At 44.5% G+C, this 12,287-nt stretch overlaps 1 protein-coding gene across 2 annotated transcripts in view; it reads left to right on the top strand.

Moving 5' to 3' along the window:
• Positions 1–1,944: 1,944 nt before the first annotated feature.
• The window catches only part of LOC124041944 (thymocyte selection-associated high mobility group box protein TOX-like), a 112,145-nt gene continuing 101,802 nt past the window's right edge, over positions 1,945–12,287 (top strand). The window contains exon 1 of one of the 2 annotated variants that reach the window (XM_046360139.1): positions 1,945–2,443. In XM_046360139.1, the coding sequence (XP_046216095.1) occupies positions 2,342–2,443 (102 nt within the window). In that variant the 5' untranslated portion in view covers positions 1,945–2,341. The remainder of the gene's footprint in view (positions 2,444–12,287) is intronic. The other variant, XM_046360138.1, reaches the window with a different exon arrangement.

Below are 12,287 nucleotides of genomic sequence, written 5' to 3'. Positions count from 1 at the left end.
TATTGACCTCTCTGCCTCTTTATATAATATTTACAATGAGCAGAAGTCAGAACTATCTTTTCTCTTTCTCTCACACACAATTCAATTTCTCTTTCTCACACAATTTCTCTCGCTCTGTCTCTCGCTCTTTTTCTGTTTCTTTAAAGTCTGTATATACACTGAGTATACCAAACATCATGAACACCTTCCTAATACTGAGTTACACCCCCTTTGCCCTTAGAACAGCCTCAATTCGTCGGGGCATGGACTCTACAAGGTCTCAAAAGCGTTCCACAGGGATGCTGGTCCATGTTGACTCTAACGCTTCCCACAGTTGTTTCAAGTTGGCTGGAAGTCCTTTGTCAACCTGACTCAAGAATCTACATCCTGTCTTAGGACAACATGTTTCTGGCTTATTAAAATGGACCACAACAGAGGTCGTATCTTTGGAAAATCCCACCAAGGGAGAGCAAGAGGAGAGAAGAAGAGCATTTTGGATTTCACAGTAGAATGTCGACTTGACAGCTGAATGACAATGAACCACCCTGGTCAGGTCTCGCCTCTGACACCGCATGGTATAGAGGTCCTGTATGGCATGGAGCTCGGCCCCAGGGATGTCCTGGGCCGTACACATTACCCTCTGTAGCGTCTTGCAGTCAGATGCCAAGCAGTTGCCATACCAAGCAGTGTTGCAGCCAATGGTGCAGCTGTAGAACTTTTGAGGATCTGAGGGCCCATGACAAATCTTTTCAATCTCCTGAGGGGGAAGAGGTGTTGTCATCCATTTTCACGACTTTATTAGTGTGTTTGGTACATTACAAGTCCTTAGTGATGTGGACACAGAGGAACTTGAAGCTCTCGACCCGCTCCTGTACAGCCTGATCGATGTGAATGGAGGCGTGCTCAGCCCTCCGTTTCCTGTAGTCCATGGTCAGCTCCAACACTTAATGAGGGTGTTGGAGGTGTGCGTGGCCACACAGTTGTAGGTGAACTGGGAGTACAGGGGGGAACTTTAGTGATTTGGGACATCAGTGACTTTGCTACAAGTCATTTTAGCTCTGTAAGTCATGCAAGTCAGCTACAGTAGGTTTTGTATGAGTGAGAAAGATAACAGGCCTATTCATGTTTTTTGTGCAAGTTTTTTAAACAAAAAAGACATTAAAAATAAAATTTGATCCCAGGCTGTGTTGCAGCCAACTGCGACTGGGAAACTCATGGGGCGGCTCACAATTGGCCCAGCGTCGTCTTTGTTAGGGGAGAGTTTGGCCTGCCGGGATGTCCTTGTCCCATCGTGCACTTGCGACTCCTTGTGGCGGGCTGGGTGCATGCATGCTGACTTCAGTCGCCAGTTGTATGGTATTTCCTCCGACTCATTGGTGTGGCTGGCTTCCGGGTTAAGCGAGAAGTGTGTCAAGAAGCAGTGCGGCCTGGCAGGGTTGTGCTTCAGAGGTCGCATGGCTCTCGACCTTCGCCTCTCCCGAGTCAGTACCGGAGTTGCAGTGATGGGACACGACTGTAACAACCAATTGGATATCACGAAAAAGGGGTAAAAAGTAAACAAGATCACATTTTTTTATGTAATTAAAGGTTTTTCTGTAAACACCATGTTCAGCTGACTGCACTTTTAAGACGCTCCCTTGGCAGCAGCCACATACTATTCTCCCCTTGAAACCAACTGAAAGTCACTTTTTGAAAACAGAATGGGAAAAAAGGCACAAAAAGCTGTACCTTGCGCTCTGTCGTCGTCTATTTTTAGATATATCACCCTCATCATGATAGGACCTTCTGTCGAAGAGGTATTGAGGAGCAAACCAATAGCCTATCCAAACTGAAAACAAATTTACTGCGGCATGCAACCGACGCAGGCGCTGCATTCCCCATTGCGCCCCCTAGGTGGAGCACGTCGCCATAGCCGCACTCTTGCCCCTGCCCCGTCTGTAAAGTCCTTTGTATGAATCACAAGTGAACAGGCAATCCTACCATGCCCCATTCGCTTGCAGATGACGGTAGCCGCTGGATAGAAACAACTACTGTCGCTGCAAATGCATCTGTCAGAAAGAGAAAGACGTGCAATAACTTCTTCAACAATTGAGTGATAGCTTACATATTTTGAAAGTTACATTTTAACTGCGTTTACCCGTTTACCAAGTCCGTCGTTCATAGTGCGTTGATAATATAAGTTTTTCTTTCTCCTGAAAAACCGCGAACGCATGTGAGAGCATAACAGTTTGCCATTTTTAGATTCAAACCCTTCACTTTTTCCGACTTCGTCCATCAGTCTTTATAGAGCCTTCAACTTTTGAGGAATCGAAAGTAGAAGCCTGAGTGGAAAAGCTTGTGTGGAGATTGATGTTTTACTGAAATGGACGTGAGAGTATATCCACCTCCACCACAGTCTTTATCAGCAACAGATTCTTCCCGATTGGGACCCTTGCAGTATACCGATTCCCCGTACTGCAATAAGGTGAGTCGCATCTGGACAAGGTTATAGAAACCTAGGTTGTTGGTTTCATTGTTCACAATGTTATGGAGATGCGTAAAAACGCTGTTCAGAAAGTGAACACTGTTTATAGCCGTTACGCCCTGAAATTAAACGACTTTCTGTCCATTCATTTGAAAGCAGTGATAACAGTAACAAACACTCGTGCACAACATGTATAGTTATTTAATGTCATATGTTATATTTAAAAAATGATTGCTTGTTTTATCCTTTGTCAGTACGTTTAAACTGGTGATGAACGCAGCGCATCACTGTCAGTGAAGTTGCTTTCAAAGTGTTCAACTTAGTTTTGATCTCAGTTGATGACAACATGGGCTGTTGTTTCTATGTGATTGCATCACTTACAGGGTTTGGATATAATAACCATTACAAAAATGCCTTATGTTCAATGCAATCCTATACCTCTGGTTATATGAAGTAGCTGTGCCTCTATTACGCACTGTAACTGAACCCTTGTCTTGTTTATACACATCATCTCACTATAATAAAACCTTTGTTATTTACAGTCTGCTTTCAAACACACAGTTTAAATTGACTTTCACATTAAGATTGTCTAAAGAAGGCCTGTCCTGCATAATAATACTATTCTGTGTGTGTGTGTGTGTGTGTGTGTGTGTGTGTGTGTGTGTGTGTGTGTGTGTGTGTGTGTGTGTGTGTGTGTGTGTGTGTGCGTGTGTGCGTGCGTGCGTGCGTGCGTGCGTGTGTGCGTGTGTGTGTGTGTGAGGGAGAGAGACCGTATGGGGGTAGGGATGTTGAAGGAAGGGTTAGAGCAGAGTGGGGGTATGGGGGTAGGGATGTTGAAGGGAGGGTTAGAGCAGAATGGGGGTAGGGATGTTGAAGGGAGGGTTAGAGCAGAATGGGGGTATGGGGGTAGGGATGTTGAAGGGAGGTTTAGAGCAGAATGGGGGTAAGGATGTTGAAGGGAGGGTTAGAGCAGAATGGGGGTATGGGGGTAGGGATGTTGAAGGGAGGGTTAGAGCAGAATGGGAGTATGGGGGTAGGGATGTTGAAGGGGGGTTAGAGCAGAGTGGGGGTATGGGGGTAGGGATGTTGAAGGGAGGGTTAGAGCAAGATGGAGGTATGGGGGTAGGGATGTTGAAGGGAGGGTTAGAGCAGAGTGGGGGTATGGGGGTAGGGATGTTGAATGGAGGGTTAGAGCAGAGTGGGGGTATGGGGGTAGGGATGTTGAAGGGAGGGCGGGCGGGTTAGAGCAGAATGGGGGTTGTACTATTTCTCCCTATGTCTTTTGATTCACTGCTCTGTCTTTTTTATAGAATATCTCATAAGTATCTGCAATGAAAATGTAAGAGGAGGAGATAAAGAGAGAAAGAGAGATGGAGGAAGTCCTATAGATATAATCCGAAATATTGAATTGTACTGGTGGAGAAAGTCCATGTAGTGTAAACACTATCCAAGATTTTCCATTTTAGCATTCAGAGTAATGAAATGGGGGTAGGGAGGTTCATAGAGGTAGAGAGAGAGAGAGGGGAGGGAGAGAGAGGGGGGGGAGAGAGAGAGAGAGACAGAGAGAGAGAGAGAGAGAGAGAGAGGGAGGTTCATAGAGGTAGAGAGAGAGAGAGAGAGGGGGAGGGAGAGAGAGAGGGGGTTCATAGAGGTAGAGAGGGGGAGGGAGAGAGAGAGAGGGGGATTCATAGAGGTAGAGAGGGGGAGGGAGAGAGAGAGGGGGGGTTCATAGAGAGAGAGAGGGGGAGGGAGAGAGAGAGAGGGGGGGTTCATAGAGGTAGAGAGGGGGAGGGAGAGAGAGAGAGGGGGATTCATAGAGGTAGAGAGAGAGAGAGAGAGGGGTTCATAGAGGTAGAGAGAGAGGGGGGTTCATAGAGGTAGAGAGAGAGAGAGAGAGAGAGAGGGGAGGGAGCGAGAGAGAGAGGGGGTTCATAGAGGTAGAGAGAGGGGGAGGGAGAGAGAGAGAGAGGGGGTTCATAGAGGTAGAGAGAGAGAGAGAGAGAGAGAGAGAGAGGTTCATAGAGGTAGAGAGAGAGGGGGGGAGAGAGGGGGGTTCATAGAGAGAGAGAGAGAGAGGGGGGGGGGAGAGAGAAAGAGAGGGGGTTCATAGAGGTAGAGAGAGAGAGAGGGGGGGAGAGAGAGAGAGAGTGGTTCATAGAGGTAGAGAGAGAGAGAGAGAGAGAGAGAGAGAGAGAGAGAGAGAGAGTTCATAGAGGTAGAGAGAGAGAGTGGGAGGGAGAGAGAGAGAGAGAGAGGGGGGGTTCATAGAGGTAGAGAGAGAGAGGGGGAGGGAGAGAGAGAGAGAGAGAGGGAGGTTCATAGAGGTGGGGAGGGAGAGAGAGAGAGAGCGGGAGGTTCATAGAGGTAGAGAGAGAGAGAGCGAGAGGGAGGTTCATAGAGGTAGAGAGAGAGAGAGAGAGAGAGAGAGAGAGAGAGGGAGGGAGGGAGAGAGAGAGAGAGAGGGAGGTTCATAGAGGTAGAGAGAGACAGAGAAATGGACTGGCAGAAAAGGAGAGAAAAGAGAAGTGTGCTATATCCAGGGAGAGAGAGAGGGAGGGAGAGAGAGGGAGGGAGAGAGAGAGGAAAGTGAGAGAATCAGAGGGAATGAGAGAGGGTGTGGTAGAGAGAGGGAGAGAGTGAGGGTGTAGAGCAAGAGAAATACAGACAGAGGGAATGAAAGAGAGTGAGATATAAATCTGTGTGGTAGAGAGAGAGAGGGGGGGGTGAAAGAGAGATGTGATTGTGAGAGGGGAGTGAGGTATGTCCAGTGCAAACAGACAGAGATGGCCTGTGTGCTGCTGTTTGAGGTATCTGTATGTGTGAATACCCAGAGATAGAGGCAGTCCTATACTGACTGCACTGTTATCTGCAACAATTCATCTAATACTTAAAATATTTCTGTCCGGGGATCACTGTTGTGACTGCTGCTATGTCTAAGCAGAGGTTTTATTCACCTCTAGTTTAATTCAGAATTGTGGTTTGATTCAGGCCCATTTCTCTTGACAGTAGATTGGCTGTTTGATTAGCTATTCTGTCTGACTCCCTCGTCTAAAATATTATTCATGAACATCAGTTCACGATCACTTGCCATTTAGTTGGTGCAAAGTAATTGAGGAAAGAGAGAGTGGTCCATAATTTGAATTCTTGTTATGATTATGATACTGTAATGTAATAACATCATCAAATCGTAGTTGCTATGGGAGATGGGGTTGTTTGCTCTTATTGTCTAGAATTGCAGAAAGACTGAATGATACTCCAGAGCTTTTATTGATGACTGGGTAACTTTTGCTTTTGTGACAGTTTTCATTGATTCCGAGATGTTTGAAGAAAAATCGTTTCATGTAACACTCTACAACATGCCCTGGGTGCAGCCATTTTGCTTCCTGGTTCTCATCTAAGATGATAAATCTGATATGTCAGTTCTGCATTCTTGTCATGGACTTTACTCAGTTGTACTGACACTGTGGTGTCTTTGTCTGTCTGTGTGTTTGTGTGCGTGTATGTGTCATTGTTCTGTATGAGTGTGAGTGTTTGTATCATTGCTCTGTGTGTGTGCATGTGTGTCATCTCTGTCTGTGCATTTGTCTTAGCCTCAGGCATTTTAAATTAAGTCCAAATTACTGAGCTCTTTGGTGGTCCTGGAACTCTGAGGGGCTCTGGGAAGTCGACCCCGACATTAATACTCTGTCCTTTGTGTTTACTAACCAAGCACACACAGCGCCACAGACCTGGGTTCAAATACTATTTGATATCTTTGAGCGTTGACTCTAGCTTGCTTGGAGTGCCAGATGAGCAGTGTTTACAGTTTTGGGACTATTCTATTGGTCCATTAAGCCAGGCAAGTTCAGTTGAGCAGCAGATAAAGTATTTGACATTATTTCAAATTGTATTTGAACCCAGGTCTGCACAGCACAGGTCTAGAACAGGCAGGGAGCACAAAAGCACAGCAGTTAGGCTCATTGTCAGCCTCATCCACAGAGAGCTGGCTCACGTTTTGAATATTATCTGCATCTATATTTACATTTCTGGTCCATTTATGGCATTGACATGTCTCATCCTACCTACAGAGAGAATGTTGAGCTCCTAGTAGCTGTCAAGCATAGTAATCTTTGTAAGGCAACTTACTGATTGATGTAGAACAATAGTTCCAGACCTACTTGTTTAACTTGCTATGAAAAAGTATTTCTACTTGTTTTGTTTTTTTGTGTGCATATTTTTGACAATGATCCAAAACACACAATCAAGTCTACATGAAAATGGTTAAAAAGCAACACAGTTGAAGTTTTAGAATGACCGATTCAAAGTCCAGACCTAATCCCAATTGAGATGTGGTGGCAAGACTTGAAACGAGCAGTTCATGCTTGAAAACCCACAAATGTTGCTGAGTTAAAGCAGTTCTACATGGAGGAGTGGGCCAAAAGTCCTCCACAACGACCTGAGAGACTGATCAACTACAGGAAGCATTTGGTTACAGTCATTGCAGCTGAAGGTGCCACAACAACCAGTTATTGAGTGTAAGGGGGCAATTACTTTTTCACACGGGGGAACTGGGTGTTGCATAACTTTGTTAATTCAATAAATAAAATAAGTATCCATTTTTTTGTTATTTGTAAACTCAGGTATGTAATATTAGGTTTGGTTGAAGATCTTCAGTAACAAAAATATCAGAAAGGGGATATTTTCTTTCACGGCAATGTACATCGCTGTGGCAGCAGTAGTCTCATTCAATGAAGTTATACTACAGTAACATTCCAGGGTTTGTCCTGGAAAATGGCTTAGGTGGTGCCTCAGTTTCCTATGCAGGAGAAACCTTACATTCCATTTACACTTACCTGGAGGCAATGCCTATGTTGTGTGTACTGCACTGTTCTAAATGTGTTGAGAGGAAGATTAATGTAAACCCGACTACATACCTAGATATCAATCTGGTTTGTTTTGTTCTTTTCACTACTTCAAAGCAATGCTGTAAATCTGCCAATCACAGAATCCAGATCCCAACTCAGATATATTTACTGTACAACATGGACACATTCACAAGATAACCCTGTCGTCTTTTGTGAACAGTAAATTGCTGTATGAATGTTATTTTGTGATTCACAAGCATGTTATAAAACTTCATAAGCCTATTATAAACCTTTTTTAAGGCTTCATAAGCTGTGACCTTACACTGAGGGATATCTACCTGGTTATGGCTAGAGTCAACAGCTTCTGTCAACAACAAACTCAAGTGTGTGGATCAACATACTATAGACAGATTCTAATCCACACATTGTGGAAATGTGCCTTTGTCTTTAGGCAATGACATTGACAGAGATGAGAAACATCAACCACATTTCATACGTCAGAATGCTTGACTTCTGACTCCAACTGTAGATGTAGACCAGTTAGTCTGCTTTATGTTGGAAGGGATTGAATGATCTTCACCAACCCGTAAACTAAAAACTCTGCCCAGGGATGCACAGTGATTTTAAAGGAGGCATTGTAGGCACACATGTAAAGTAAGACAGCAGTTGTCTTTGAGGGAATCCTCCTCAGTCCCAGGGCCAGATTCATGAAGCATATCAGGCTAGAATTGCTGATCTAGGATCAGTGTTGCATTTTAGATCATAATGAATAAGATTATATGGACTGGGGGAACCTGATCCTAGATCAGCACTCTTACTTTGAGACGCCTCATGAACACGGGTCATGGAGTAGCCTATCCCTCTCGGTTGATACATTCTCCTTCCAGAGAGACATCAGGGACTGTGACATACTCTGTTTCACAGAATCATGGCTCTCTCCGGATATACTGTCCCTGTCCATACAGCAAGCTGGGTTCTCAGTACATCGCGCAAACAGGAATAAAGAACTCTCTGGGAAGAAGAAAGGCGGGGTGTATGTTTCATGATTAACTACTCATGGTGTGAGATAACGTACAGAAACTCAAGTCCTTTTGTTCACCCAACCTAGAATATCTCACAATCAAATGCCGACCGTATTACCTCCCCAGATAATTTTCTTCGGTTATAGTCACAGCCGTGTATATTCCTCCTCAAGCCGATAACCTCAAGGAGCTACACTGGACTTTGTGCAAACTGGAAACCACATATCCTGAGGCCACATTTATTGTAGCTGAGGATTTTAACAAAGCAAATTTGAGGAAAACGCCACCGAAGTTCTATCAACACATTGACTGTAGTACTCACACTGCTAAAACACTTGATCACTGCTACTCCCCCTTCCGGGATGCCTACAAGGCTCTCCACAGCCCTCCCTCAGGGCAAATCAGTTCACGGCTACATTTTGCTCCTCCCTTCCTGTAGGTAGAAACTCAAACAGGAAGTACCCGTGGTAAGGTCTATGCAACACTGGTCTGACCAATCGGAATCCATGCTTCAAGACTGTTTTGATGTATACACGGACACGGTGACTGAGTTCATCAGGAAATGCATAAGCGATGTTGTTCCCACTGTGACTGTTAAAACCTACCCAAACTAGAAACCGTGGCTAGACGGCAGCATTCGCAAAAAACTGAAAGAGTGAACCCCCGTATTTAACCATGACAAGGTGACTGGGAATATAGTCGAATACAAACAGTGTAGTTATCAAACAGGCATAACGTCAGTACAGAGACAAAGTGGAGTTGCAATTCAACGGCTCAGACACGAGACGTATGTGGCAGGGTCTACAGACTATCACGGATTACAAAGGGGAAACCAGCCACGTCGCGGACACCAACCTCTTGCTCCAGGACAAGCTAAACACCTTCTTTGCCCGCTCCCAAGGACTGTGGGCTTCCTTTCTCCGTGACCGACGTGTGTAAGACATTTAAGCGTGTTAACCCTCACAAGGCTGCCAGCGCAGACGGGATCCCTAGCCGTGTCCTCAGAGCATGTGCAGACCAGCTGGCTGGAGTGTTTACGGACATATTAAGTCTTTCCCTATCCCAGTCTGCTGTCCCCACTTGCTTCACGATGTCCACCATTGTTCTTGTAACGAAGAAAGCAAAGGTAACTGACCTCAATGACTACCTGACTCCCTGGACCCACTTCAGTTTGCATACCACCCCAACAGATCCACAGACGATGCAATCGCCATCACACTGCACACTGTCCTATCCTATTTGAACAAAGATGAATACCTATGTAAGAATGTTGTTAATTGACTATAGCTCAGCCTTCAATACCATAGCACCCTCCAACCTCATCATTCAGTTTGGGGCCCTGGGTCTAAACCCTGGCCTGTGCATCTGGGTCCTGGACTTCCTGACGGTCCGCCCCCCAGGTGGTGAAGGTAGGAAACAACACCTCCACTTCACTGATCCACAAGGATGCGTGCTCAGCCCCCTCCTGTAATGCCTGTTCACCCATGAATGTGTGGCCACGCACGCCTCCAACTCAATCATCACGTTTGCAGACGACACAGCAGTAGTAGACAGCCTACAGGGAGGAGGTGATGGCCCAGCCATACTGGTCCAGGAAAATAACCTCTCCCTCAACATCAACAAAACAAAGGAGCTTATCGTGGACTTCAGGAAACAGCAGAGGGAGCACGCCCCTATCCACATCGACAGGACTGCAGTGGAGAAGGTGGAATTGCTTCAAGTTCCTCTGCGTACACATCACTGACAATCTGAAATGGTCCACCCACACAGACAATGTGGTGAAGAAAGCGCAACAGCTCCTCTTCTACCTCAGGAGGCTTAATAAATGTGGCTTGGCTAATTGACATCATTTGAGTCAATTGGAGGTGTACCTGTGGATGTATTTCAAGGCCTACCCTCATACTCAGTGCCTCCTTGCTTGACATCATGGTATAATCAAAAGAAATCAGCCAAGACCTCAGAAAAATAATTGTAGACCTCCACAAGTCTGATTTATCCTTGGGAGCAATTTCCAAAGGCCTGAAGGTACCATGTTCATCTGTACAAGCAATAGTACGCAAGTATAAACACCATGGGACCACGGAGCCTTTATACCGCTCAAGAAGGACACATGTTCTGTCTCCTTAGAAATGAACGTACTTTGGTGTGAAAAGTTGTGAGGGTGCTTTGCTGCAGGAGGGTCTGGTGCACTTCCCAAAATAGATGGCATCATGAGGCGGGAAAATCATGTGGATATATTGAAGCAACATCCCAAGACATCAGTCAGGAATTTAAAACTTGGTCGCAAATGAGTCTTCCAAATGGACAATGACCCCAAGCATACTTCCAAAGTAGGGGCAAAATGGCTTAAGGACAACAAAGTCAAGGTATTGGAGTAAAAGCCTTGACCTCAATCCTAACTGAAAAAACTAAACTGAAAAAGCGTGTGCGAGCAAGGAGGCCTACAAACCTAACTCAGTTACACCAGCTCTGTCAGGAGGAATGGGCCAAAATTCACCCAACTTATTGTGGGAAGCTTGTGGAAGGCTACCCAAAACGTTTTACCCAAGTTAAACAATTTAAATGCAATGCTACCAAATACTAATTGAGTGTATGTAAACTTTTGACCCACTGGGAATGTGATGAAAGAAATAAACGCTGAAAGAAATAATTATCTCTACTATTATTCTGACATTTCGCATTCTTAAAATAAAGTGGTGATCCTAACTGACCTAAGACAGGGAATTTTTACTAGGATTAAACGTCAGGAATTGAAAAACTGAGTTTAAATGTATTTTGCTGAGGTGTCTGTAAAGTTCTGACTTCAACTGTACTGTATATACTGTATTCTATTCTACTGTATTTTAGTCAATGCCACTCTGACATTGCTCGTCCTAATATTGATACATTTCTTATTTCCATTCTTTTACTTTAGATTTGTGTGTTGTTAGATACGACTACACTGTTGGAGCTAGGAACAAAATACATTTGTATACACCCACAATAACATCTGCTAAATATATGTATGTGACTAATTTGATTTGATTTGATATGTGCAGGGTTGATGCAAGTAACATGTGTTGTATGTTAAAGTCTTTAGTCACACCCTCTCAATAAAACCTGGGTTGTAATAGCTCCACATACGTAATCAACATACATGTTGTGTTGGTTGCTAAGCACTGTAAGTGTAAGTGCAATGCTCTCACTTAACCTACACTGGGTGCTATGCATACTATTCACACTTAAGCAATGGTACAGAATCCACACATGACAAGTAGCCCACTATGGCTGCTCCTTCTGCTTAGATGCTTTTCCTGTCTACTAACATCATGAGTAATGCTTGGTATCAGGTCAACTCTGACACATAACTACTTCACGTTACTTTCCTGAATGTAGTATGCTTCCAAAGGGTTTATTTATGTATTACCATTCAATCCATAGGATATACTCAAATAGAATATAAAATGAGCCTGGTTACATAAGTCTTGTGCCTGGTTATATAGTACTATATAGTCTTCTTCTAATTTAGGGGCTTTATTGGCATTGGAAACACATGTTTACATTTCCAAAGCAAGTGAAATAGATAATAACCAAAAGTCAAATAAACAATCAGAAATGAACAGTAAACATTACACTCACAAGTTTCAAAATATTAGAGACATTTCTCTCTCTGTCTCGGTCTTCTTCCGTCTCTTTGTGTGTTTGTTTCTCTCTCGAAGTCTGTCTGTCTGTGTGTCTGTCTGTCTGTCTGTCTGTCTGTCTGTCTGTCTGTCTGTCTGTCTGTCTGTCTGTCTGTCTGTCTGTCTGTCTGTCTGTCTGTCTGTCTCTCTCTCTTTCACTCTTTCTCAACAAGCTACCACAGAGCAGAGCACGAGGCTCACTATGCTGAGGGCTTCCTAAAAAGCCGGGCCTAATTGCATCTGAATTCGTGCTTGCTGGTAACAATAGCAGGGACGCTGTGTGTCCCTGTGCTGCGGCCAGCGGTCCACGGTTCACTGG

This window comes from Oncorhynchus gorbuscha, linkage group LG08 (genome assembly GCF_021184085.1).
Source record: "Oncorhynchus gorbuscha isolate QuinsamMale2020 ecotype Even-year linkage group LG08, OgorEven_v1.0, whole genome shotgun sequence".
NCBI lineage: Eukaryota > Metazoa > Chordata > Actinopteri > Salmoniformes > Salmonidae > Oncorhynchus > Oncorhynchus gorbuscha.
The sequence above is the reverse complement of the archived record's forward strand: the minus strand, read 5'-3'. Positions and strand labels throughout refer to the sequence as shown.